The 24493-nt window shown below is 50.9% G+C and overlaps 1 protein-coding gene across 3 annotated transcripts in view; it reads right to left on the reverse strand.

Annotated features, from left to right (window-relative positions):
• ARHGAP19 (Rho GTPase activating protein 19) overlaps positions 1 to 22314 on the reverse strand; it is a 58015-nt gene extending 35701 nt beyond the window's left edge. For 2 of the 3 annotated variants that reach the window (XM_045025678.1, XM_045025681.1), the window contains exon 1: positions 22229 to 22314. In XM_045025678.1, the coding sequence (XP_044881613.1) occupies positions 22229 to 22299 (71 nt within the window). In that variant the 5' untranslated portion in view covers positions 22300 to 22314. Of the gene's footprint in view, positions 1 to 2970; positions 3038 to 22228 lie in introns of those variants that run through there. The other variant, XM_045025679.1, reaches the window with a different exon arrangement.
• Between the last annotated feature and the right edge of the window lie 2179 nt (positions 22315 to 24493).

Genomic DNA, 24493 nt, shown 5'->3' on the forward strand with positions numbered 1-24493 from the left:
CAGCTACACTTCTATGATTCTATAGAGCAGGGGTGGCCAACCTGTGGCTCCGGAGCCACATGCGGCTCTTCAGAAGTTAACATGCGGCTCCTTGTACAGGCACCGACTCCGGGGCTGGAGCTACAGATGCCAACTTTCCAATGTGCTGGGGGGGGGGGGGGGGGCTCACTGCTCAACCCCTGGCTCTGCCACAGGCCCAGCCCCCACTCCACCCCTTTCCGCCCCAACCCCTGGGCCTGCCGTGCCCTCGCTCCTCCCCCTCCAGAACCTCCTGCACACAACCAAACAGCTGATCGGGAGGGGTGGGGGGTGCGTGAGGCGCTGGGAGCAGGGGGGAAGCTGATGGGGGGGTTGCTGATGTATTTCTGTGTCTCTTTGGCAATGTACACTGGTACATTCTGGCTCCTTCTCCGACTCAGGTTGGCCACCCCTGCTATAGAATAACTTATTTTTCTATATACATTTAAAATATAAATATTTAGTAATGTTTACATAGATTATATTTATAAGTTCCTTGGGACAGGAACAAGCTTTCTGTTGTGGCCCCCAGATGCCTTGCACAATGGGGTGCCAATCCCTGACTCGTATTTCTAGAGTCTACCACAATATAAATAATACATCATAACGGAAAATGCTTCCTTGCCCTGCTTTCCTCACATTTATTTAGGATACTCTAATTTAAAAGATAAAATGTTGTACAGGCTTCAGATTCACCAGTAACTCATCTTAGCCAACACCCGAAAGTTTACAAAGTCCCAGAATTCAGAATATTCAAGTTATTGCTATAATCACTCATAATCAAATTGAGTTTCATCAATTAAAGCAAACAGACCTGACAAGCATCATCAACCACACTCTGCTGTGGATCTAGAGATGTAAAGAAAAGTGCCCTTACTTGGGAAAGTCAAATTGTCTGTTGCTTTAATCTGCTCTTTAACTACACCACCACGGGGTATCAACTAACACTGCAATGGCAAGACTGGTTATGGCTGACCTCTGCTATTCAGGTGCTTAGAACTTTCTGAAAGAAATTTACATTTTAGAGTGAAGTTGCTCAGGTTTGGTCTGAGCCCAGAAGTTAACTAGTTCTTGAAAAATGTTAATAAAAGTCCATTTGTCCCCAGTGGGAAAAGGCAGCTGCGTTACATCAATAAAGTCTAAGGAAAAGGACAAAACAAGAACATTGGAGGGAACTGCACAGTGCACTGTACTGCTCCTCCAGCCAGACTGACCAGTGAATAATCTGTTTAATGCTTAAACGCTCCCTTTCTATGTAACCTGATGCAGTTCACACAGCACATGCATGTGCTATAATCAGATAATTAAAAACCTTATTGTAACGTAGCCATGCGATGGGGCAAAAATAATGCTACCAGGGGAACCTTAACTCTGACTCCCTAGATTGTTGTGCAATTACAGTCTCACCCTTCATACCACAGTGGTGCAACATTGTGCATTTAAAAATGAAAAACAACAGCATCAATTTCCTCAGCTTTCAGGGCTGCACAATCTTTGTAACTGCCTCTAATTATTTTTATTTAAAACCCTTAGAGAGGCAGAGCTGGGAGGCAGGCTTGGGCCCAATCCTGCTTTCACAGACATCCATCCAAATGTCTCTTTCCATGGAACAGTAGCATTCGCTCCCTCTCACTGTCTAATTGCAAGCTCCAAATGATGTGGAGACACACTGCCTCCTTCAGAAGGGAGCGGCAGGCAGCCAGAGCACTGGGACATGCATCACACACAAGAACCCTGGCTGTTTTCATCAGTCCCAGGATTTAATCTCTCACCTTAGAGAGGCCATTCCTAGGAGGAACAGGATTTCCATAGCTTCAGTGCTGCAACCGCTATGAATAATTCAAGTGGTGAGTTTTTAAAGAAAATATGGTTTGTTCTAGCACTCTCGGGGTGTGTCTACACTCGTGGTGGCACATCGAGTACAGATATTGCATGCCCAACTAGCACGGGTATAAAGAGCAGCGTAGACAGCGAGGCACGGCTTAGGCAAGTAGGGTGTGCTACATGTCTGAACCCACAGGATAAGTTTGTGGAGGGGATCGTATGATTGGATAGCCTAATTTTGGCAATTAATTGATCTTTGACTATTAGCGGTAAATATGCCCAATGGCCTGTGATGGGACACTAGATGGGGTGGGATCTGAGTTACTACAGAGAATTCTATCCTGGGTGTCTGGCTGGTGAGTCTTGCCCACATGCTCAGGGTTTAGCTGATCCCCATATTTGGGGTCAGGAAGAAATTTTCCTCCAGGGCAGATTGGCAGAGGCCCTGAGGGGGGTTTCACCTTCCTCTGCAGCATGGGGCACGGGTCACTTGCTGGAGGATTCTCTGCACCTTGACGTCTTTAAACCACAAGTTGAGGACTTCAGTAGCTCAGACATAGGTCAGGGGTTTGTTACAGGAGTGGGTGGGTGAGAGTCTATGGCCTGCGTTGTGGAGGAGCTCAGACTAGAAGATCATAATGGTCCCTTCTGACCTTAAAGTCTATGAATCTATGAGTCTATACCCTATCCAGCTTTCTACACCTCCAAGCAGCGCCTCCCTCATCTACACTGCTATTTTTAGTAATGTGGTAGTCCGCTACCAGAGCCTGCCATCTCCACCCTGGCAGAGCCTTTCCTCGCCGCAGGGACAGGCTCCGGCAGCTATGTAGACATAGCCTTTGAAAGAAAATGGTGACTGCTCACAGCTCCCCTTCAGGCTCAGAGCTTGAAAACGCTTTCTCATGCAGACAATACAGTATTGTAGGTTTTTCTGCTATAACTATCCTGAAACTACACTTCCACCACTTTGTTTATGCTGGTTTAAGCTACTTCTCATGTGAATAACTGCGTCCACATCATTCTGCACTGCTTCTGAAATAGCCAGTCAGATATCCCATGGTGTAATGTTCCAGTGCTAGAGTCTATGCATTCTGGGATTTTTCTTGCAGTGTATTGTGAGATACCTACCAGAACCTACAGGAATTCTGGCACTCAAACTCCCATGATTCCTTTCTTAGTATCCCATATTTCATCTGGTTTTGGTAGGCCAGCACCATTTTCAAACTTGTCAGACAGCATGGAGGAAGCACTGCAATCCTGCTCCAGATGTATTGGCGGTCATGCAGCCAGATGGCTTTGGACGAGTTGGGAGACAGCCATTGCATAATGTTGCGCAGATATTGCTAGAGAAGAAACCAAGTAGTTACGTCTGCATGACATTTTCCTAGAGCAGCTTCACTCCACTGAGCGCCACTTTTGTGTTTGGCCACCCAGCACCAACTGGTGGGACAGGACATTGCCACAGAACTGGGATGACCACCAATGGGGCAGAACTTCAGGATTTGGAATGCTACTGTCCTTGAGATCTGTGCAGAGCTGAAGCTGCAGGACACCAACATGCCAGTTCCCATCAGTATGGAGAAGTGCGTGGCCATCATTCTCTGGACATTAACATACACCCACACCCCTCTTGTTATTGATCCGTAGGCTAAACAGTTTGGTGTTGGCAGATCAACTTCTGGGGGTGCTGTCAAGGAGGTTTGCACTGGTGCTAAGAGGGTGCTGCTGCCTTAGTTACAAAGCTGGGAAATGCACTGGAGTTGATGGATTTATATGGCTAGGGCTCCCAGATTATGTAGGGGCTATTGATAGGATCCATATGCCTGTAATTTCCTACCCCTTCAAAAAAGACCAAATACACCTCATCGGGCCTGGGCATTCACCAACAGAAAGGGGTATTTCTCCAATGGTGCAGACAGACTGTTTGATCACCATGGCAGCTTGATGTCTAGCTGGCTGTGGATATCAAGTGGAGTGCTCCAGGAGTTGGTCCTGGGGCCAGTTTTGTTCAACATCTTTACTAATGATCTGGATGATGGGATGGATTGCACCCTCAGCAAGTTCACGGATGACACTAAACTGGGGGGAGAGGCAGATACGCTGGAGAGTAGGGATAGGCTCCAGAGTGACCTAGACAAATTGGAGGATCGAGCCAAAAGAAATCTGATGAGGTTCAACAAGGACAAGTGCAGAGTCCTGCACTTAGGACGGAAGAATCCCATGCACTGCTACAGACTGGGGACTGACTGGCTAAGCAGCAGTTCTGCAGAAAAGGACCTGGGGATTACTGTGGATGAGAAGCTGGATATGAGTCAGCAGTGTGCCCTTGTTGCTAAGAAGGCTAATGGCATTTTGGGCTGTATAAGTAGGAGCATTGCCAGCAGATCGAGGGAAGTGATTATTCCCGTCTATTCAGCACTGGTGAGGCCACATCTGGAGTAATGCATCCAATTTTGGGTCCCCCACTACAGAAAGGATGTGGACAAACTGGAGAGTCCAGCGGAGGGCAACAAAAATGATTAAGGGGCTGGGGCACATGACTTATGAGGAGAGGCTGAGGGAACTGGGCTTATTTAGTCTGCAGAAGAGGGGGGATTTGATAGCAGCCTTCAACTACCTGAAGGGGGGTTCCAAAGAGGATGGAGTTCAGCTGTTCTCAGTGGTGGCAGATGACAGAACAAGGAGTAATGGTCTCAAGTTGCAGTGGGGAAGGTCTAGGTTGGATATTAGGAAAAACTATTTCACTAGGAGGGTGGTAAAGCACTGGAATGGGTTATCTAGGGAGGTGGTGGAATCTCCATCTTTATTGGTTTTTAAGGCCCAGCTTGACAAAGCCCTTGCTGGGATGATTTAGTTGGGGTTGGACTAGATGATCTCCTGAGGTCTATTCCAACCCTAATCTTCTATGAACTTAACCAATAATAAAGTGGGGTGGTCTGGAAAGGTCCATGGTACCAGGATCTTTATGAAAAATGGAACTTTGCTTCCATCATCACCAATGGACATTGGTGGTGGTAGAGATGTGCTTCCTCCAGTCACTGTGACACACCCAACTTACCCTCTGCTCCCCTGGTTTATAAAGCTTTTGAGTGGACACTTTGATAGGGGAAAGGAACTGTTTGACTCTCCCCTGAGTAGCTGCAGAATGACAATGGAGGGTGCATTTGGAAGACTGAAGGGAAGATGGAGGTGCCTGACATCAAGGGCAGAGGGCATCTGAGAAATATAACACAAGGCAGGTAAGTGCTATGATTTGCACAACCTCTGTGCGAGTGAGAGAGCCTCCCTAAGGACAGGGGGGCAGAAGGACTTGTGGAATTTTGTGAACGCCAGAGAAGCTGCCTCTTCAAAATCCCCCAACTAGTCAGGGAAGTGCTGTGCTCCCACTCTGAGGTGTAGGGGAGGGAAACGAATGTAATGTAACCAAGGACATTAATATGCTTTGTGTAACGATAGTAGTAGGAGTGGATGTTCTTAGGTACAGCAGGACCTAGCTGAATTTCTTTTCAGCCAAGTTGTAATAAAAACCATGTATTGACATTGCAAAAGTTAAAACCAATAGAAAAGGGGCAGACCTGCCCAAAGTGCTGAGAATACATCAATACAGGCACAAAACATTTCAGGGAAATAATCTTTGTGCATAAACTTGTCAGTGCAGACACTGTTCTGAATCATTAGCGGGCGAGTGACATAAAAGCCCAATGAACAGAGAACTAGGGCCATGTTTCCATCCTCTCACATCTCAATATGCTTCCCTGGCAACAGGTGAGGAGGAATCACCTCCAAAGGTGGAGGAGGAAAAGCCATGTACCCCCAATGCTGGAAAGATCACAGACACCACTCCCAGGAGAAAACGTAGGGTAGTAGTGGTTGGAGACTCTCTTCTGAGGGGGACAGAGGCACCTGTTACCCTGACATGGCATCCCGGAAGGTATGCTGCCTGCTAGGGGCCCGTATCAGAGACATGATGGAGGGACTGTCAGTGATCTGGCCCTCTGACTACTACCCCATGCAGGCACTAATGATACTGTGAGGTATGAACCTCAGCAGATCAGAAGTGACTACAGGGCTCGAGAAGTAAGAGTGAAGGGGTTGGGAGTGAAAGTGGTGCTCTCTTTGATCCTTCTGGTCAAAGGTAGGGTCCCAAGCAGAGAGATACATCCTGGAGGTGAATGCCTGTCTGCAAGGATGGTGTCTCCAGGAGGGCTTCGGCTTCCTTGACCATGGGATGCTGTTCCAGGAAGAAGGATTGCTAAGCAGATAGGGGGCCCACCTATCGAGGAAGGTGTCACGGAGTCCCCGGGCGATGCTTTGGAACTGCTCCCCACAAAGCCAGTCAGGACTTTGGGGAGCCTCCTCTCCCTTGGAGCAGACTGTCTTCAGAGCAAGAAGCTCACATGTCTTCACCTTTCTGGGTCTCTCCTTGGAGCATTCAGCATCCTCTGCCGCTCCGTGTGCTTCCCACAGCGAGTCCGCCCAGGCGAGATCCTGGGGAAGCCACAGGGTCCTGCCCCCCCACTTCGCAGTCAGACGTGACTCTCAGCCAGCCAGTAAAACAGAGGTTTATTTGATGACAGGAACATGGTCTAAAACAGAGCTTGTAGGTACAGAGAACCGGACCCCTCAGCCGGGTCCATTCTGGGCGGCAGTGAGCCAGACAACCCCATCTGCCCTCACTTCCCGTGCCCAGCCAGCTCCAGACTGAAAACCCCTCCAGCCCCTCCTTTCTGGCCTTTGTCTCTTTCCCGGGCCAGCAGGCCACCTGACCTCTTTGTCTCCAACACCTTCAGTTGGCACCTTGCAGGGGAGGGGCCCAGGCCAGCAGTTGCTAGGAGACAGTGTCAGGCATTTATGTTCACTGGCCCTTTGCTCTACAGTAACCATACACCCTTATCCCACCACCTAGATACTTAAGAACTGCATTGGGGACACTGAGGCACCAACACAGTATTCAGAGAAAGCATTAAGAACATTCCCAGTTCGTCACAGAAGGGGAAGGGCATATTTGGATACAGACTTGCTAACCTAGTGAGGAGGGCTTTAAACCAGGTTCAAAGGGGGTAGGTGACCAAAGACCACCAGTCTATGAAGAACATGGAGACCTGGGAAAAGGTTCGCAATTTGGGGGGGGGGGGGGAGCATGGGCTGTTATAGCAGGGATAAAGGAGAAACAAGACAGAACTCAGGGGGAAATCAAATCAGTATCTTGGATGTCTGTATACTAATGTGAGAAGTATGGGGAATAAGCAGGAAGAACGCGAAATGCCAATAAACAAACACAACTATGACATAGTTGGCATCACAGAGACCTGGTGGGATAATTCATGTGACTGGAATATTGGGATAGAAGGGTACAGCTTGCTCAGGAAGGACAGCCAGGGAAAAAAGGGAGGAGGTGTTGCCTTAGATATTAAAAATGTACACACTTGGACTGAGGTTGAGATTGAAGTAGGAGGGGTCATGGTAGGGTCTACTACAGACCACCTAACCAGGAAGAAGAGGTGGATGAGCTTTTTTTAAACAACTAACACAATCATCCAAAGCACAAGACTTGGTGGTGATGGGGGACGTCAACTCCCCAGACATCTGTTGGGAAAATAACACAGCAGGGCACAGATTCTCCAAGAAGTTCTTGGAATGTATTGGAGGCAATTTTTTATTTCAGAAGGTGGAGAAAGCTACTGGGGGGAGGCTGTTCTAGATCTGATTTTGACAAATAGGGAGGAACTGGTTGAGAATTTGAAAGTGGAAGGCAGGCTGGGTGAAAGTGATCATGAAATGGTAGAGTTTATGATTCTAAGGAATGGTGGGAGGGAGAACAGCACAATAAAGACAATGGATTTCAAGGCGGCAGACGTTAGCAAACTCAGGGAGTTGGTAGGTCAGATCCCATGGGAAGGAAGTCTAAGGGGAAAAACAATAGCAGTTTTTCAGACACACATTATTAAGGGCACAAGAGCAAACTATCCCACTGCGTAGGAAGTCTGGCAAGAGACCACCCTGGCTTAACCAAGAGATCTTCAATGATCTAAAAATCAAGAAATTGTCCTACAAAAAGTGGAAACTCGGTCAAATTACAAAGGATGAATATAAACAAATAACACAAGTACGTGGGGACAAAATTGGAAAGGCCAAGGCACAAAACGAGATCAAACTAGCTAGAGACATAAAAGGTAACAAGAAAACATCCTACGAATACATTAGAAGCAAGAGGAAGACCAAGGACAGGATAGGAATGTTACTCAATGAAGGGGGAAAAACAGTAACAGAAAATATGGAAATGGCAGAGGTGCTTAATGACTTCTTTGTTTCAGTTTTCACCAAGAAGGTCGGAGGCAATTGGACGTCTAACATAGTGAATGCCGGTGAAAATGAGGTAGGATCAGAAGAGGCTAAAACAGGGAAAGAACAAGTTAAAAAATACTTTGACAAATTAGATGTCTTCACATGATCTGTGCCTGATGAAATGCATCCTAGAATACTCAAGGAGCTGACCGAGGAGATATCTGAGCCATTGCCAATTATCTTTGAAAAGTCATGGAAGACGGGAGAGATTCCAAAATACCAGAAAAGGGAAAATATAGTGCCCATCTACAAAAAGGGTAATAAATCCAACCCAGGGAATTACAGACCGGTCAACTTAACTTCTGTACCTGGAAAGATAATGGAACAAATACTTAAGCAATCAATTTGCCAACATCTAGAAGATAATAAGGTGATAAGTAACAATCAGCATGGATTTGTCAAGAACAAATCATGTCAAACCAACCTGATAGCTTTCTTTGAAGGGTAACAAGCCGGGGGGAGGGAGTGGTAGCCATGGTATATTTTGACTTTAATAAAGCTTTTGATACTGTCTCGTATGACCTTCTCATAAACAAACTAGGGAAATGCAACCTAGATGGAGCTACTATAAGGTGGGTGCAAAACTGGTTGGAAAGCTGTTCCCAGAGAGTAATGAGTGACTCACAATCATGCTGGTAGGGCATAAAGAGTGGGGTCCTGCGGGGATCGGTTCTGAGTCCAGTTCTGTTCAATATCTTTATCAGTGATTTAGATAATGGCATAGAGTACACAATACCAAGCTGGGAGGGGCTGCAAGTGCTTTGGAGGACAGAGTTAAAATTCAAAATGATCTGGACAAAACTGGATGAAATTCAATAAGGACAAATGCATTTAGGAAGGAACAATCAGTTGCACACATACTGAATGGGACATGACTGCCTAGGAAGGAGTATTGCGGAAAGGGATCTGGGGCTCATAGTGGATCACAAGTTAATACAAGTCAACAGTGTGACGCTGTTGCAAAAAAAGCAAATATCACTCTGGGCTGTATTAGCAGGAGTATTGTAAGCAAGACATGAGAAGTAATTCTTCCGCTCTACTCTGCGCTGATTAAAAATAAATAATAATATATGGAGATACACCTATCTCCTAGAACTGGAAGGGACCTTGAAAGGTCATTGAGTCCAGTCCCCTGCCTTCACTAGCAGGACCAAGTACTGTACCTGATTTTTTTCCCCCCAGTTCCCTAGGTGGCCCCCTCAAGGATTGAACTCACAATGCTGGGTTTAGCAGGCCAATGCTCAAACCACTGAGCTATCCCTCCCCCCAGATGTAAGCGGGGGAATGGTCCCGCTGTTATGGGAACTTTCCTGGCGGTGAAGCAGGCTAGCGAAAGGATCTGAGTCCTCGCTCCCACTTCCTTTACCCAGAGGCCACCCTGCCCACGAGGACTCCCCTTCCACTCTCCTGTCTGGCAGAGTCCTCGTAACCCCAACAAGGCTGGGCCCAGAATTCCTGGGGGCTCGACAGGGGCTAGGGTGTCCCCACTCCGGGGTACTCTCTCTGCACTGGGCACCTTCCTGACACACTGATCATTTCATACAATTTAAAGGAAATACAAGTTGTTTAACAACTAATTTAAAAAAAAAGAATAAGGAAAAATGGGAACGGTTAAAGGAAAACAGAACACCCTGCTCTGTGGCAAGGACCATCACAAACAGTGTCTCTGGGATGTCAGGGCAGTTCACAGTCTGTTCCTTGTAGGTCCCAGGCCTCCTTCTCAGGCCCTGGCTGTGCTGCAGGGATGCTGCGGGTTGGACACTTGCTCTGGCGGTGGCCACACGCTCCCAGGCTCTGGGTGGCGGGACCCTTCTTCCCAGCATCACCCCCGCCCTGTCAGGGTTACAATCCCCCCCAAGTCTGGCCTGCAGAGCCTCTTGGCCAGGGGTCTCAAACTCAAATGACCCCGAGGGCCGCATGAGGACTAGTGCATTGGCCCGAGGGCCGCATCACTGACACGCCCCCTTGCTGCCCCTGGCCCCACCCCCAATCCACCCCTTCCATGAGGCCCCGCCCCTGCCCTGTCTCTTCTCCACCTCCTCCCCTAAGCGCGCGGCTCCCCGCTCCTCCCCCCTCCCTCCTGGAAAGTGCTAAGCGCCACCAACAGCTGTTTGGTGGCTTGGCGGCGGGGCACTTAGGCGGCGGGTCCCGGAACAGAAGGGGCCCCCCACCGCCGAAGACCGGGCTGCGCTTCGGCGGCGGCGGGTCCCTCTTTTCCCCACCCCGGCCGGTCCCGCTTCCCACCCCGGCCCCGGCCGGTCCCGCTTCCCTCCCCCACCCCACCCCCCCGGCCCGGCCCGGCAGGTCTCGCTTCCCTTCCCCTCCCCCCGGCCCGGCCCCGGCGGGTCCCGCTTCCCTTCCCCCCCCCCGGCCCGGCCCCGGCGGGTCCCGCTTCCTTCCCCCCCCCCCCGGCCCGGCCCGGGCGGGTCCCGCTTCCCGTCCCCCCCCCCCGGCCCGGCCCGGCGGGTCCCGCTTCCCTTCCCCCCCCCCGGCCCGGCGGGTCCCGCTTCCCTTCCCCCCCCCCCGGCCCGGCGGGTCCCGCTTCCCTCCCCCCCCCCCGGCCCCGGCCCAGCGAGTCTCGCTTCCCTTCCCCCCCCCCACGGCCCGGCCCCAGCCCCGGCGGGTCCCGCTTCCCACCCAGGCCCCGGCGGCTCCCGCTTTCCCCCCCCCTTACCCGAGCTCGTCTCCGGCGAGGGCTGAGCTTCGTCCCGCTCAGAGCCGCGGGGTGAGGGGGCGGGGCTGGGAGCTCCACGCCGAGCGCAGCGCTCAGCCCAGAGCTCCCAGCCCCGCCCCCTCCCCACGCGGCTCGGATCGGGGCGGGGCTCAGGCGCTCGGACGGAGACGCGCTCGGGTAAGGGGGGGGGGGGAAAAGGCTCCAGGAGAGGGGCGGAGGCGGGAGCCTCCGCTTCTCTCTTGGGGGCCCCTGCGGAGCCCGGGGCCTGGGGCAAATTGCCCCCTTTGCCCCCCCCTCTGGGCGGCCCTGGGGAGCTCCGCGGGCCGCAGGGAAGAGCTCCGCGGGCCGCATGCGGCCCACGGGCCGCATGTTTGAGATCCCTGCTCTTGGCTGAGGCGTCTCCCTGTGCTGGGCCCACTGCCCAGGGTCCCCCTCGCTCTCCCCAGCTGCTCACCACACCCGGCTCTGGACTGCTCCAGCCCCCGCTCCAGCCCCCTGGGCTGCCTCTCTGGCCCCTCTGGCTCTGGTTGCTGCAGCTCTGCTCCCAGGGCAGGTCTGTCTGCAGGCTGCTTCTGTGACTCTGCTCCCAGCTCTGACCTGCTCCCTGGGCTGCCCCTCTGGCTCTGGTTGCTGCAGCTCTGCTCCCAGGGCAGCTTTGTCTGCAGGCTGCTTCTGTGACTCTGCTCCCAGCTCTGACCTGCTTCCTGGGCTGCCCCTCTGGCTCTGGTTGCTGCAGCTCTGCTCCCAGGGCAGGGCTGCTCTCTCTGGGCTGTGCCTTGGCTTTGGGGCTGCAGCTCTGCTCCCATCAGCTTAGCTTGGGGCCCGGCTCTCTCCTTAGCTCGGCCCCACTAGTCTGACCCAGGCAGCTCCAGCTCACATGGAGGAGGGAACCCCCCTGGCCTCCTGACTCCCTGATTAGCCTGCCCGCCCTGTCAATCAGGCTGACCTGGAGCATTGGCCTCTCCCCATTGCCCCTGGGGACTGTCAGTCTCAGGCTCCTGATTTCCCATCAACCTCTCCCCTTTTAGTGCTGGGAGCTAGCAACCAAACACCCCCACTGAATGTTAGTAAGGGGGCAACAGTCCCCTTACACAAAATTAATTCAAAATGGGGATGTATCTATGTGAACCATATAGCAGAATATATACTCATCCCAGACTAGTGTTATGCTGCTTGCAAAGAGGATGAAAGCAGATTAGGCCTCAACTGAAGTATTGTGTCCAGTTCTGGGCACATTTCAGGAAAGATGTGGACAAATTGGAGAGTCCAGAGAAGAGCAACAAAAATGATTAAAGATCTCGAAAACATGAGCTATGAGGGAAGATGGAAAAAACTGGGAGATCAATGTGGCTACAACACCACTGCAAACAGCATTTAAATTGGAAGGTGACATCCAGACAAGAGGACCCTGGAGCAGTGGAGGGCAGACAGGCAAACAGACAGGCCAGTCTAGGTATAAAGTAGTACAGAGTGGGATAGCAGTAGGAGGACTGCTTGAAGCGATGTAGTTAATTCAAAATGGGGATCTATCCACGTGAACCATATAGCAGAATATATACTCATCCCAGACTAGTGTTATGCTGCTTGCAAAGAGGATGAAAGCAGGATAAGACAAGAGAAATCAAAAAAGAACTTGTATGGACACAAGGCAGTTGATGTGGGGGCAGGGGGAGTTCCTCAGAATCTGGAAATTGGTGGGGGGTTCCCCCACTCTGAAACATGCATTTCCTGACTGAGCCACGACCAGAGGGATGCATCAGATTTCTCTTCCATGTACTCAACCAAGCCCAGGGAGCACTGACAGACTGAGATTCCTGCACTACCATTAATCCCCTCAGCACTTTTACAAAAGTAAGTTACACACATTAAATCAAACATGTTCAAAAAGTTCCAGACAGAAGTGAGTCTAAGGAGGGTCATCCTCAAAGGGCCTCTCCCACCCTAAAGCACATGAGCCAGACCATAATCCAGCTGTCCCCTGCAGGATACCAACTCCACCCGCAAAACGTTGAGAAGTCTCCACAACAAAGCAGAATAATGTCAGGATCAAATCTGAGCTCTGGCAATCCCAGGGGAGGAGCTAGGTCCAGAGCCACCCAGAACTTCCTGCCTCAGAGGATCACAGCTGCCATGTCATTACACAGGGAGAGAGGGGAGGTCTTGCTAGGAAGCCAAGGCAAACACATTAAAACATCTTTTGGGAGACAGCTGGCAGCCAATTACACCTGTGCTGTGCTCTCAGCGAGCGGCTTGCCTCATTCTGCACAAACGGCAGTTTCTGAATGGTGTGAGGAGGAAGCCCCCATCCAACCAGGAAGTGGGGAAGGCCAGGAGTACTGGAGTGAGGGCTCTGCATCGGGAAGAGAGGATGCAATTTTCTTGCCAAGTGCAGATAATAAAATAATGTCATTGTGACAAAAGCTGCAACCTACAGAGGCTGAGGATCCTGTCAGGCTATAAGCCTTTGAAACAAACAGTTGGGGAAACCCATCACATGGATGGGCTGCTACAACCGCCATCATTCTCCCACTTACTTCCCCCACACTGATTCATACAGACAGCTTGGATTCTGGAGAACAGAACACTGTATGGAACAGAGAAGGTGCCTTGTGAACAGTTTAGGCAAGTTTGGTCCAGTTCTGCAATGTAACCAGGATGTGTGCTTGCTGGCTGTGATGATGCTGTCTGCGGGAGCCAGCTGAGGTCACTCAATTAGGGTGAACTGCAAACAGAACGGGGCAGACAAACCCCAAACACTGGTGGATCTTCCAGTCCTTAGATTTACCAACCAGCACAAAACAACTTCTATAGCACCTCACTGGTTACTCAGAAGTCCAAACAATGAAGTTCCCTTAAAGTGCCCAGCCTCCGGCCTCCATCCAGACACACGTCAGATATGATGATGGTTACTGAAAATCTCATCATATAAAAGAAAAGGTTCTCCTGATCCCAAAGGACCAAGCCCCTGACCCAGGTCAAATGATAACTTAGATCTCGCCCAAAATTACACACTTATAGCCAATTCTTATTAACTAAGCTAAAGTTTATTAAAAAAAGAAAAGAGAGTTGGTTAAAAGATCAATCTACAGACAGACTTGAATTCAACTCTTGAGGTTCAGACACAGCAGAGATGAGCTTGTAGTTGCCAAAAGTCCTTTTAGAAATAGTCCATAGGTTAAAGTCCAATGTCCATATTCAGGGTGGCTCCAGCCAATGACTGGGGATCTCAATCCTTATGGCTTAAGGTTTCCCCCTGTTGAAACCCAAAGCAGATCTGAGGGTACGTCTTCACTACCCGCCGGATCGGCGGGTAGCAATCGATTTCTCGGAGTTCGATATATCACGTCTCATCTAGACGCGATATATCGAACCCCGAACGTGCTCCTGTCGACTCCGGAACTCCACCAACGCGAATGGCGGTACGGAGTCGACATGGGGAGCCGCGGACGTCGATCCCGCGCCGTGAGGACGGTAAGTAATTCGAGCTAAGGTACTTCGACTTCAGCTACGCTATTCACGTAGCTGAAGTTGCGTACCTTAGATCGAACCCCCCCCCCCCCCCCAGCGTAGACCAGGCCTAAGATGAAGCAGAATCGTGTTCCAGGGTTTTTATACATTTCCTGCAGCCTTTTGGCCTGAAAAAACAATAGGCTTAACTTTCCTTCTCCTAAGCATCCTGGCAATTAGAACAGGGTAATTTAGCCATTAAACAGTTCAGATACAGGTTACCACAACCTTCAAAGAGACACACAGACAATAATACTATTTCACTCAAGTGTCTTCCTAAATGTTAATATTCCTTTGTTGATCTTTGAATCAAAGCTCTAGCAATAGACAAGACTTGTTTGCTGACATCCCAAGCCCTGAGCAAACCCCTCCCCTTCTACCTCTAACAATGCCGGCTGCATTTCAAAGCTCTGTTCATTTACAGATCTTCCTAACCAGTCTCTAAAGTTCGGCCCTGGGGCAGGTCAGTCTGGGAGGTAATTAACTCCTTCTGGCCCTGTCACCTTTCAATGAAATATTATATTACACTCATAACATCACACTGGCTCTATGCAAGGGCATCACAGAAAGGACAATGCCTGAAAGCAACAGAATGGGAGTGACAGGCAAAGAGACCCATCTCCTGAAGCCAAAGTCAGAGGTGAGAGAAGGAACCAAATGAGAATAGGTTCCAAAGTAACTAAGAGAAAGCTGCCTGAACCCGCTAAAAAAAAAAAAAATCCAGGGCTATTTGCTAAGGAGGGAGAAGTGTCTGACACCCAGCTACAGCCAGGAATGGAGCAATGGGGGCCAAATGTGTCACATCACCAAGCCTTGGTGGACTTCAGTGTGACTGCTACTTAAAACATCAAAGAGCCATTTCAGTGCTGCCCTGCCCGCCCCCCATTTGTTTCCCCCACTGGATATATGCTTAGATCAGCTGTCCTAAAAACTCCCTCTGCCACTTATTCATCCGGTTTCAGAGTAGCGGCCGTGTCAGTCTGTATCCGCAAAAAGCACAGGAGTGCTTGGGGCACCTTAGAGACTAACACATTTATTTATTCGCCCCTGTCCCCACAGCAGGGGCTGCAGCTCGAGGTGGGGGGGGGGGAAGAGGAGAAGGAGGAACAGAGGTAAAGTGGCCGAGGCTCCTGTGGGCGAGGCTGGAGCAGGAGTGGGAGCAGAGCTGCAGCCAGGTGTGGCTCCGGTCCCTGCTTTGCCCCCAGCATTGGTCCCAGGCCAGGAATAGAGCCACCAGCAGCAGCTGAGGCTGGTGTGGGGACAGGAGCAGAACCACACCAAGGCCAGGACTGGGGACACAGCTGGGGGCAGGACCAGAGCAGAGCAGGGAGGGCTTTGTGGTGCCCCCTCCCTGCCTCTGGGCAGGGTTGCCTGGGCTCCGCTGCACCCCCCAGACATTCCTCCATGCCCCCCTAGAGGGTGCACCCCACACTTTGGGGACCCTCTAGCTTAGACTGTAAGCTTTTTGGGGTAGAGGCTTGTTATTTCCTGCACACATAGTGCCCAGCCCAATGCGGATTCAATTCCCGACTGGCACCTCTGGACGGACGGATGGACACACACACACACACACAAGTTCAAAGACAACATGAACAACATGGGGTGACATTTTACACACTGCCACGGACATGATCACTGGAACAAGGACACTGGCTAGGCTGGTAAACAGAGGCACCTAGATGCTGCTTTGGATTGTGTGGGCAAGTAATGCTCCCCCACCCCCTCTTGTGAGCAGACAATGTACTGGAGTGTAGAAGAACAAGGATCCTACTGTCCGAGCCCAACAAAGCCCTGGATAAGAGCAGGAGGGGGCGTAACATGCCATCGTATAAATAACTGCAGAAAGAACCCTGCTGGGGCTTGGCTCTGGAGGGTTGCCCAACAGGACAGGAATATGTTGTGGGGTTTTTTGAAGTAAGTCTGTCTCCATACTAGATTTTAAGTAAAAAGCAACAAAGGGTCCTGTGGCACCTTATAGACTAACAGAGGTATTGGAGCATGAGCTTTCGTGGGTGCATCCGACGAAGTGGGGATTCACCCACGAAAGCTCATGCTCCAATACGTCTGTTAGTCTATAAGGTGCCACAGGCCCCTTTGTTGCTTTGTACAGATCCAGACTAACACGGCTCCCCTCGGATACTAGATTTTAAGTAAGTGTCACTGCCCGGGGGGGGGGGGGGGGGGAGAATGATATCATGATTGCCCTCAGATAAGGCATTTTCAGAGACACAAGATGCACTGGGCAGGAGGCAGGAGCTCTGCCACAAGCTTCCAGCAGACCCACATGCCACTCACCTAAATGCCCCTTGCCTCACTTTCCCCTCAGATAGGCATAGCGATTGCACTTCCCTCCTTTGGCTTGGCTGTTTAGAGCAGTGGTCTCCAAAGTGGGGTGCGCGCATGGTGTGCAAGACGATCCATTGGGGGCGCGGCGGGAGGAGCGCCACCGGAGGGAAAAAGAAAAAAGGGCGGCCGGAGGAGGGAGCGAGCGAGCGGGGAAGCTGCCCCCACCCCGGGCCAGGCAGGGCCACCCAGAACGCAGGGGCTTTAGGAGCTGCAAGGCCCTGGGCTAAGGGGGCCCCAGGGCCCTGGCCTGCAGCTCTAAAGCCCCTTTTGGAATGCGGCCCTGAGTCCTCCGGCCCGTGGAGGAGCAGGGGCAGTGGTGCAGCCAGCAGCGGCGCTTTCCCCTTCAAAGCCGGCTGGAGAGAAGCTTGGAAGGGGAAAGCGGAGCTTTGACACTTCTCTCTGCCAGCTGGCTGCCCCTGCTCCTCCTGAGTGCTCCAGCCCATACTCCAGGGCCATAAGAACATAAGAATGGCCGTACCAGGTCAGACCAAAGGTCCATCTAGCCCAGTATCTGTCTACCGACAGTGGCCAATGCCAGGTGCCCCAGAGGGAGTGAACCTAACAGGCAATGATCAAGTGATCTCTCTCCTGCCATCCATCTCCATCCTCTGACGAACAGAGGCTAGGGACACCATTCCTTACCCATCCTGGCTAATAGCCATTTGTGGACTTAGGCACCATGAATTTATCCAGTCCCCTTTTAAACATTGTTATAGTCCTAGCCTTCACAACCTCCTCAGGTAAGGAGTTCCACAAGTTGACTGTGCGCTGCGTGAAGAAGAACTTCCTTTTATTTGTTTTAAACCTGCTGCCTATTAATTTCATTTGGTGACCCCTAGTTCTTGTATTATGGGAATAAGTAAATAACTTTTCCTTATCCACTTTCTCAACATCACTCATGATTTTATATACCTCTATCATGTCCCCCCTTAGTCTTCTCTTTTCCAAGCTGAAGAGTCCTAGCCTCTTTAATCTTTCCTCGTATGGGACCCTCTCTAAATCCCTAATCATTTTAGTTGCCCTTTTCTGAACCTTTTCTAGTGCTAGAATATCTTTTTTGAGGTGAGGAGACCACATCTGTACACAGTATTCGAGATGTGGGCGTACCATGGATTTATATAAGGGCAATAATATATTCTCAGTCTTATTCTCTATCCCCTTTTTAATGATTCCTAACATCCTATTTGCTTTTTTGACCGCCTCTGCACACTGCGTGGACATCTTCAGAGAACTATCCACAATGACGCCAAGATCTTTTTCTTGACTCGTTGTAGCTAAATTAGCCCCCATCATTTGTATGTATAGTTGGGGTTATTTTTTCCAATGTGCATTACTTTACATTTATCCACATTAAATTTCATTTGCCATTTTGTTGCCCAATCACTTAGTTTTGTGAGATTTTTGAAGTTCTTCACAATCTGCTTTGGTCTTAACTATCTTGAGAAGTTTAGTATCATCTGCAAACTTGGCCACCTCACTGTTTACCCCTTTCTCCAGATCATTTATGAATAAATTGAATAGGATTGGTCCTAGGACTGACCCTTGGGGAACACCACTAGTTACCCCTCTCCATTCTGAGAATTTACCATTAATTCCTACCCTTTGTTCCCTCTCTTTTAACCAGTTCTTAATCCATGAAAGGACCTTCCCTTTTATCCCATGACAGCTTAATTTGCATAAGAGCCTTTGGTGAGGGACCTTGTCAAAGGCTTTCTGGAAATCCAAGTACACTATGTCCACCGGATCCCCCTTGTCCACATGTTTGTTGACCCCTTCAAAGAACTCTAATAGATTAGTAAGACACGATTTCCCTTTACAGAAACCATGTTGACTATTGCTCAAGAGTTTATGTTTTTCTATGTGTCTGACAATTTTATTCTTTACTATTGTTTCAACTAATTTGCCCGGTACCGACGTTAGACTTACCGGTCTGTAATTGCCGGGATCACCTCTAGAGCCCTTTTTAAATATTGGCGTTACATTAGCTAACTTCCAGTCATTGGGTACCGAAGCCGATTTAAAGGACAGGTTACAAACCTTAGTTAATAGTTCCGCAACTTCACATTTGAGTTCTTTCAGAACTCTTGGCTGAATGCCATCTGGTCCCGGTGACTTGTTAATGTTGAGTTTATCAATTAATTCCAAAACCTCCTCTAGTGACACTTCAATCTGTGACAGTTCCTCAGATTTGTCACCTACAAAAGCCAGCTCAGGTTTGGGAATCTCCCTAACATCCTCAGCCGTGAAGACTGAAGCAAAGAATCCATTTAGTTTCTCCGCAATGACTTTATCGTCTTTAAGCGCTCCTTTTGTATTTTGATCATCAAGGGGCCCCACTGGTTGTTTAGCAGGCTTCCTGCTTCTGATGTACTTAAAAAACATTTTGTTATTACCTTTGGAGTTTTTGGCTAGCCGTTCTTCAAACTCCTCTTTGGCTTTTCTTATTACACTCTTGCATTTAAGTTGGCAGTGTTTGTGCTCCTTTCTATTTGCCTCACTATGATTTGACTTCCACTTTTTAAAGGAAGTCTTTTTATCTCTCACTGCTTCTTTTACATGGTTGTTAAGCCACGGTGGCTCTTTTTTAGTTCTTTTACTGTTTTTCTTAATTTGGGGTATACATTAAAGTTGGGCCTCTATTATGGTGTCTTTAAAAAGGGCCCACGCAACTTGCAGGGATTTCACTTTAGTCACTGTACCTTTTAACTTTTGTCTAACTAACCCCCTCATTTTTGTATAGTTCCCCCTTTTGAAATTAAAGGTCACAGTGTTGGGTAGTTGTGTTCTTCCCACCACAGGGATGTTGAATGCTATTGTATTATGGTCACTATTTCCAAGCGGTCCTGCTATAGTTACCTCTTGGACAGCTCCTGCGCTCCACTCAGGATTAAATCTAGAGTTGCCTCTCCCCTTGTGGGTTCCCGTACCAGCTGCTCCATGAAGCAGTCATTTAAAGTATCGAGAAATTTTATCTCTGCATTTCGTCTTGAAGTGAAATGTTCCCAGTCAATATGGGGATAATTGAAATCCCCCACTATTATTGGGTTCTTAATTTTGATAGCCTCCCTAATTTCCCTTAGCATTTCATCATCACTATTACTGTCCTGGTCAGGTGGTCGATAATAGATCCCTACTGTTATATTTTTACTAGAGCATGAAATTTCTATCCATAGAGACTCTATGGAACATGTGGATTCGCTTACGATTTTTACTTCATTTGAATCTACACTTTCTTTCACATATAGTGCCACTCCTCCCCCTGCACGGCCTGTTCTGTCCTTCCGATATATTTTGTACCCCGGAATGATTGTGTCCCATTGGTTGCTCTCAGTCCACCAGGTTTCTGTGATGCCTATTATATCTATATCCTCCTTTATCACAAGGCACTCTAGTTCACCCATCTTATTATTTAGACTTCTGGCATTTGTGTACAAGCACTTTAAAAACTTGTCCCTGTTTATTAGCCTGCCTTTTTCTGATGTGCCAGATTCTTTTTTATGTGACTGTTTATCATCTGATCCGGCCCTTACATTATACTTTTCAGTCCTCTGCTCCTGACTATAACCTGGAGATTCTCTATCATCAGACTCTCCCCTAAGAGAAGTCTGTGTCCGATCCACACGCTCCTCTGCAGCAGTCGGCTTTCCCCCATCTCCTAGTTTAAAAACTGCTCTACAACCTTTTTAATGTTTAGCGCCAGCAGTCTGGTTCCACTTTGGTTTAGGTGGAGCCCATCTCTCCTGTATAGGCTCCTCCCATCCCAGAAGTTTCCCCAGTTCCTAATGAACGTGAACCCCTCCTCTCTACACCATCGTCTCATCCACGCATTGAGACTCTGAAGCTGTGCCTGCCTACCTGGCCCTGCGCGTGGAACTGGGAGCATTTCTGAAAATGCCACCATAGAGGTCCTGGATTTCAGTCTCTCCCCTAGCAGCCTAAATTGCGAAAGGGGCTTTAGAGCTGCAGGCCAGGGCCCTGCAGCCCCTGCTTTAATAATTTTTTTGTGAGAGCAAAAAGGTTTTTTGTACCATTAATAAAACATTTTTTTTTTTAAAGTTTCTCATCTTTATCTCATCTTTTTTATTTCTATTTTTGTGTGTTTTATAATGTGCATAATATATTAGTACATGTATATAATTTATACATAAATACATATACATATATTGGGGGTGCGTGCTCAAATTTTACTGACAGGGGTGCACGATCAAAATAGTTGGAGACCACTGGTTTAGCCTATGAGCTCTCTGGGACAGGGGCTGTCTCTTAGTAAGCATGTGTACACAGGGTTAGTGAAACCGTATTGGTCTCAGGATATTAGAGAGACCAGGTGGGTGAATGAATGAATCTTTTATTGCAGTGGTTCTCAGCCCTTCCAGACTACTGTACCCACGTGAGGAGTCTGATTTGTCTTGCATACCTAAAGTGTCACCCCACTTAAAAACTACTTGCTTACAATATCAGACCCTGAAACACAGAAGTGGCACAGTATCAGAGGGGTAGCCGTGTTAGTCTGGTTCTGTAGAAGCAGCAAAGAATCCTGTGGCACCTTATAGACTAACAGACGTTTTGTAGCATGAGCTTTCGTGGGTGAATACCCACTTCTTCCGAAAGCTCATGCTACAAAACGTCTGTTAGTCTATAAGGTGCCACAGGATTCTTTGCTGCTTCTACAGAAGTGGCACAGCACACCCTTACTGAACCATGGCTGAGTCTCATTTTTACCATGCAATTATAAACCAAGTTGTTTGGACTATAAATACTGTGCTTCCATTTCAGTATATAGAAGAGTATAAACAAGCTATTGTCAGTATGAAGTTTCAGTTTGTACTGACTTCGCTAGTGTTTTATGTAGCCTGTTGTAACACTAGGCAAATCCCTGATGAGCTGAGGTACCCCTGGAAGCGCTCTCGGGCTCCTGGCTGAAGCGCTGCTTTCCTGGAGGAAGGTGCTGGCCAGAGACAAGCCCCGCAGAGCTCCTCCTGGGGTGCGGGGAAAGCGCTCAGAGGCCTGGCCGCACCACCCAGCTTTAGCAGCAGGGCTGTGCCGGTGCGGACACGCTCTTTGCCGCACTGCTGCCGGCAACACCCTCCCAGCCCCGAGCGGCCGCTCGCTGGGCCGCAGGAGCGAGCCCCCTGCGCTGCTCTCTTGCGGGGCGAGGCTCGGCTCGGCGGACAGCTCGCAGCGCAGCCGCTGCAGAGTCACCGCTCAGCGCAGGCTGCGGGCCGGGTCCCCCCAGGGCCGAGCAGGGCGCGGCGGCCTGCGAACACCCCTCCGGGGGGGGACTAGGGCACCCAGCCCCGCCCGCCCGTCCAGCCCCGGGGCCGGTGTCCGGCCAGGCCGCGCTGTAGGCCCCGGAGCACCGGGGCTCGGCCGAGTCCCCGCGCGGGCGGCGATGGCCGGTTCTGGGGAGCGGCCCCGGCGGCCATTGGGGGGGGTGAAGAGTCTGTCCCCCGCGGAGACAGGCAGCCCGGGGCGCGGGGGTTTGACCGGACCGGGCCCCGGGCTCGCACCTACCTGCCGCCCCGCCGCTCAGCGGCTCCTCGGCTCCCCGCCGCCATCTCATACCGGCCGCTCCGCCTCCCCATTGGCCTTCCGGACCCCAGCCCTTGCAACCCGATTGGCTGAACCGAGCGCCGGCCCGGGGCGGGGCCACCCAAGGGCGGGGCCGCCATTGGCCTGTTCGAATAATCAACAGACGACCCGCGCGCTGGCCGGGCGGGGCCGCCGGGTGCGCAAAGGATCCTGGGGGCTGTAGTTTTCCTGGGTGGGAGGGGATCCGGAGGCCCCGCCCCCCAGGCTGAGGACACGCCCCGGGGTGGGGTAGCCGGGGTTGGGGGGCGGAGCAGCCCCGCCTGAGGAGTGGGTGGGGGAAGGCAGCAGTGCGGGGAGGGGTCAGGGGTTAACAGCTGCCCAGGCTGAGGCAGTGGGGAGGTGGCCAGGGGCAGGGGGGTACCTCAGGGCCCCCCCCCTCAGTCGCTGGGCAGGCCAGGGCCCCTCCAAAGGGGGTCGGGGTCCTTATCCCCATTGCACAGCCAGGGGCCGGGCGCAGGGCTTGCCCAAACCACAGGGGGGAACAGGCCCCGTCAGAGCCAGATCTCAGACACTGCTCGTACCCCCGGCCTCCTGGGGAGCCAACCCCCACCCCCCGCTTCCCACCCCCTGCTGTTACACCCACATAACTGCAGAGCTGACACCCACAGAACTGACCTCAAGGCAGTTCTTCCAGATTTACACGGGTGTAACAGAGCCCAGCATGGCCTGACTTCATTCCCAGTTCACTTAGTAACTGAAAGGAGAGTCTGGCTGGGGAGGATGACGACTGTAAAACCAGGGGATCAGCAGTAAGAGGAGAAGTCACTGTGGGACCCATTCTCCCATTAGCCTGAGTCAGAGGTTCTTAAACTGTGGTCCGCGAGCTCCATTCAGGTGGTCCGCGGAGAGTTCCCTCTAAGGTGCGCGCCCCAGGGAATGAAGGGCCACCCACGTAGTAAGTGGAGCTGTGCAGGCGTGGCTCCATTAATTAGGTGCCTGGACCCTGGAGAAGATACACATGTAAGGTGAGGTGGTGGCCTTGGGGGAATAGAGGGGTAGGTGGGAGGGGGCAGTGGGGTGAGAAGAGGGGGTGGAGGAATTTTGGGACATGCAGGGCTCCAGCAGCCAGAGAAAGAGGCGACTTTCCCCAGCGCCAGGGCTGTGGCTGCTGGGGAGAGAGACCCCCCCTCTCCTTCCCAGCCTCTGCTCTGTGGCTGCTGTGGTGGGGGAGGAACCCCGCTCCTTCTCAGCCCCAGCTCGGGAGCTGCCACTGCAGGGGAGAGACAGAGAGACCCCCCGCATCCTTCCCAGCCCCAGCTGTGGGGCTGCCGTGGAGGGGGAGAGAGGGCACATCCATCCCATTAGAAAGGTAAGACTGTGTGCTTTTATTTGTAGAACAAAAAAATGTTAATTATTATTACGGTTTTTTTATATAGCGCTTTTATCCAAAGCATTTTACAACAGGTAGCTAACGGTACAAACAACATTTGGAAAGATTGTTAAGTGGTCCGCCAAGACCCTCAGCAATTTTCAAGTGGTCTGTGGAAAAAAAAAGTTTGAGAACCACTGGCCTAGGTGATGCAGGGGAGAGCAGCGAGGGAGCTGGAATTCACTGAGTGCCTTTAGCATTCCTGCCGAGGTGGCTTGGTTCCCCTGCTGCGGAAACTGGGCCCTTCGCTCCGGGGTCCCCTTAGCTCATGTTGGTTACCTCCATGACTGGCCCAGCCAGAATCCACTCCCTCCCAACCTGCACAGCTCCATTGCAGGAGAAAGGGAGGAACATGTGTCAGAGAGTTTGGGAGGAGACAAGGCCCTGCACCCCTGGCTTCCCGCAAGTCACCGTGACTCTCAGCCAGACAGCAGAACAGAAGGTTTATTAGACAACAGGAACGCAGTCCAAACTAGAGCTTGTAGGCATAAACAGGACCCGTTAGTCAGGTCCTTCTGGGGGGTTGGGATCTTAGACCCCAGCCTTGGGGTTCCCTCCGATTCCCCAGCCAGCCCAAAACTGAAACTCCGCTGCAGCCGTCTCATTCCCCCCTCTCCCCGGCTCCTCCTCCAGCCTTTGTCCAGTTTCCCAGGCTAAGGTGTCACCTGGCCCCGTGCCCCTCCCAGCTCAGGTTACAGGCTCAGGTATTATCCCTCAAGTAAAGTCTCCCCCTGCCCTCCCATCCCCCATGCAGACAGTCCCAGTAAAACCAGAGGACATTCCCAGGTCAGTCCACCCCGCTCCCTACTGCGTCACAA

The sequence above is a fragment of the Mauremys mutica genome, chromosome 7 (assembly GCF_020497125.1).
Source record: "Mauremys mutica isolate MM-2020 ecotype Southern chromosome 7, ASM2049712v1, whole genome shotgun sequence".
NCBI lineage: Eukaryota > Metazoa > Chordata > Testudines > Geoemydidae > Mauremys > Mauremys mutica.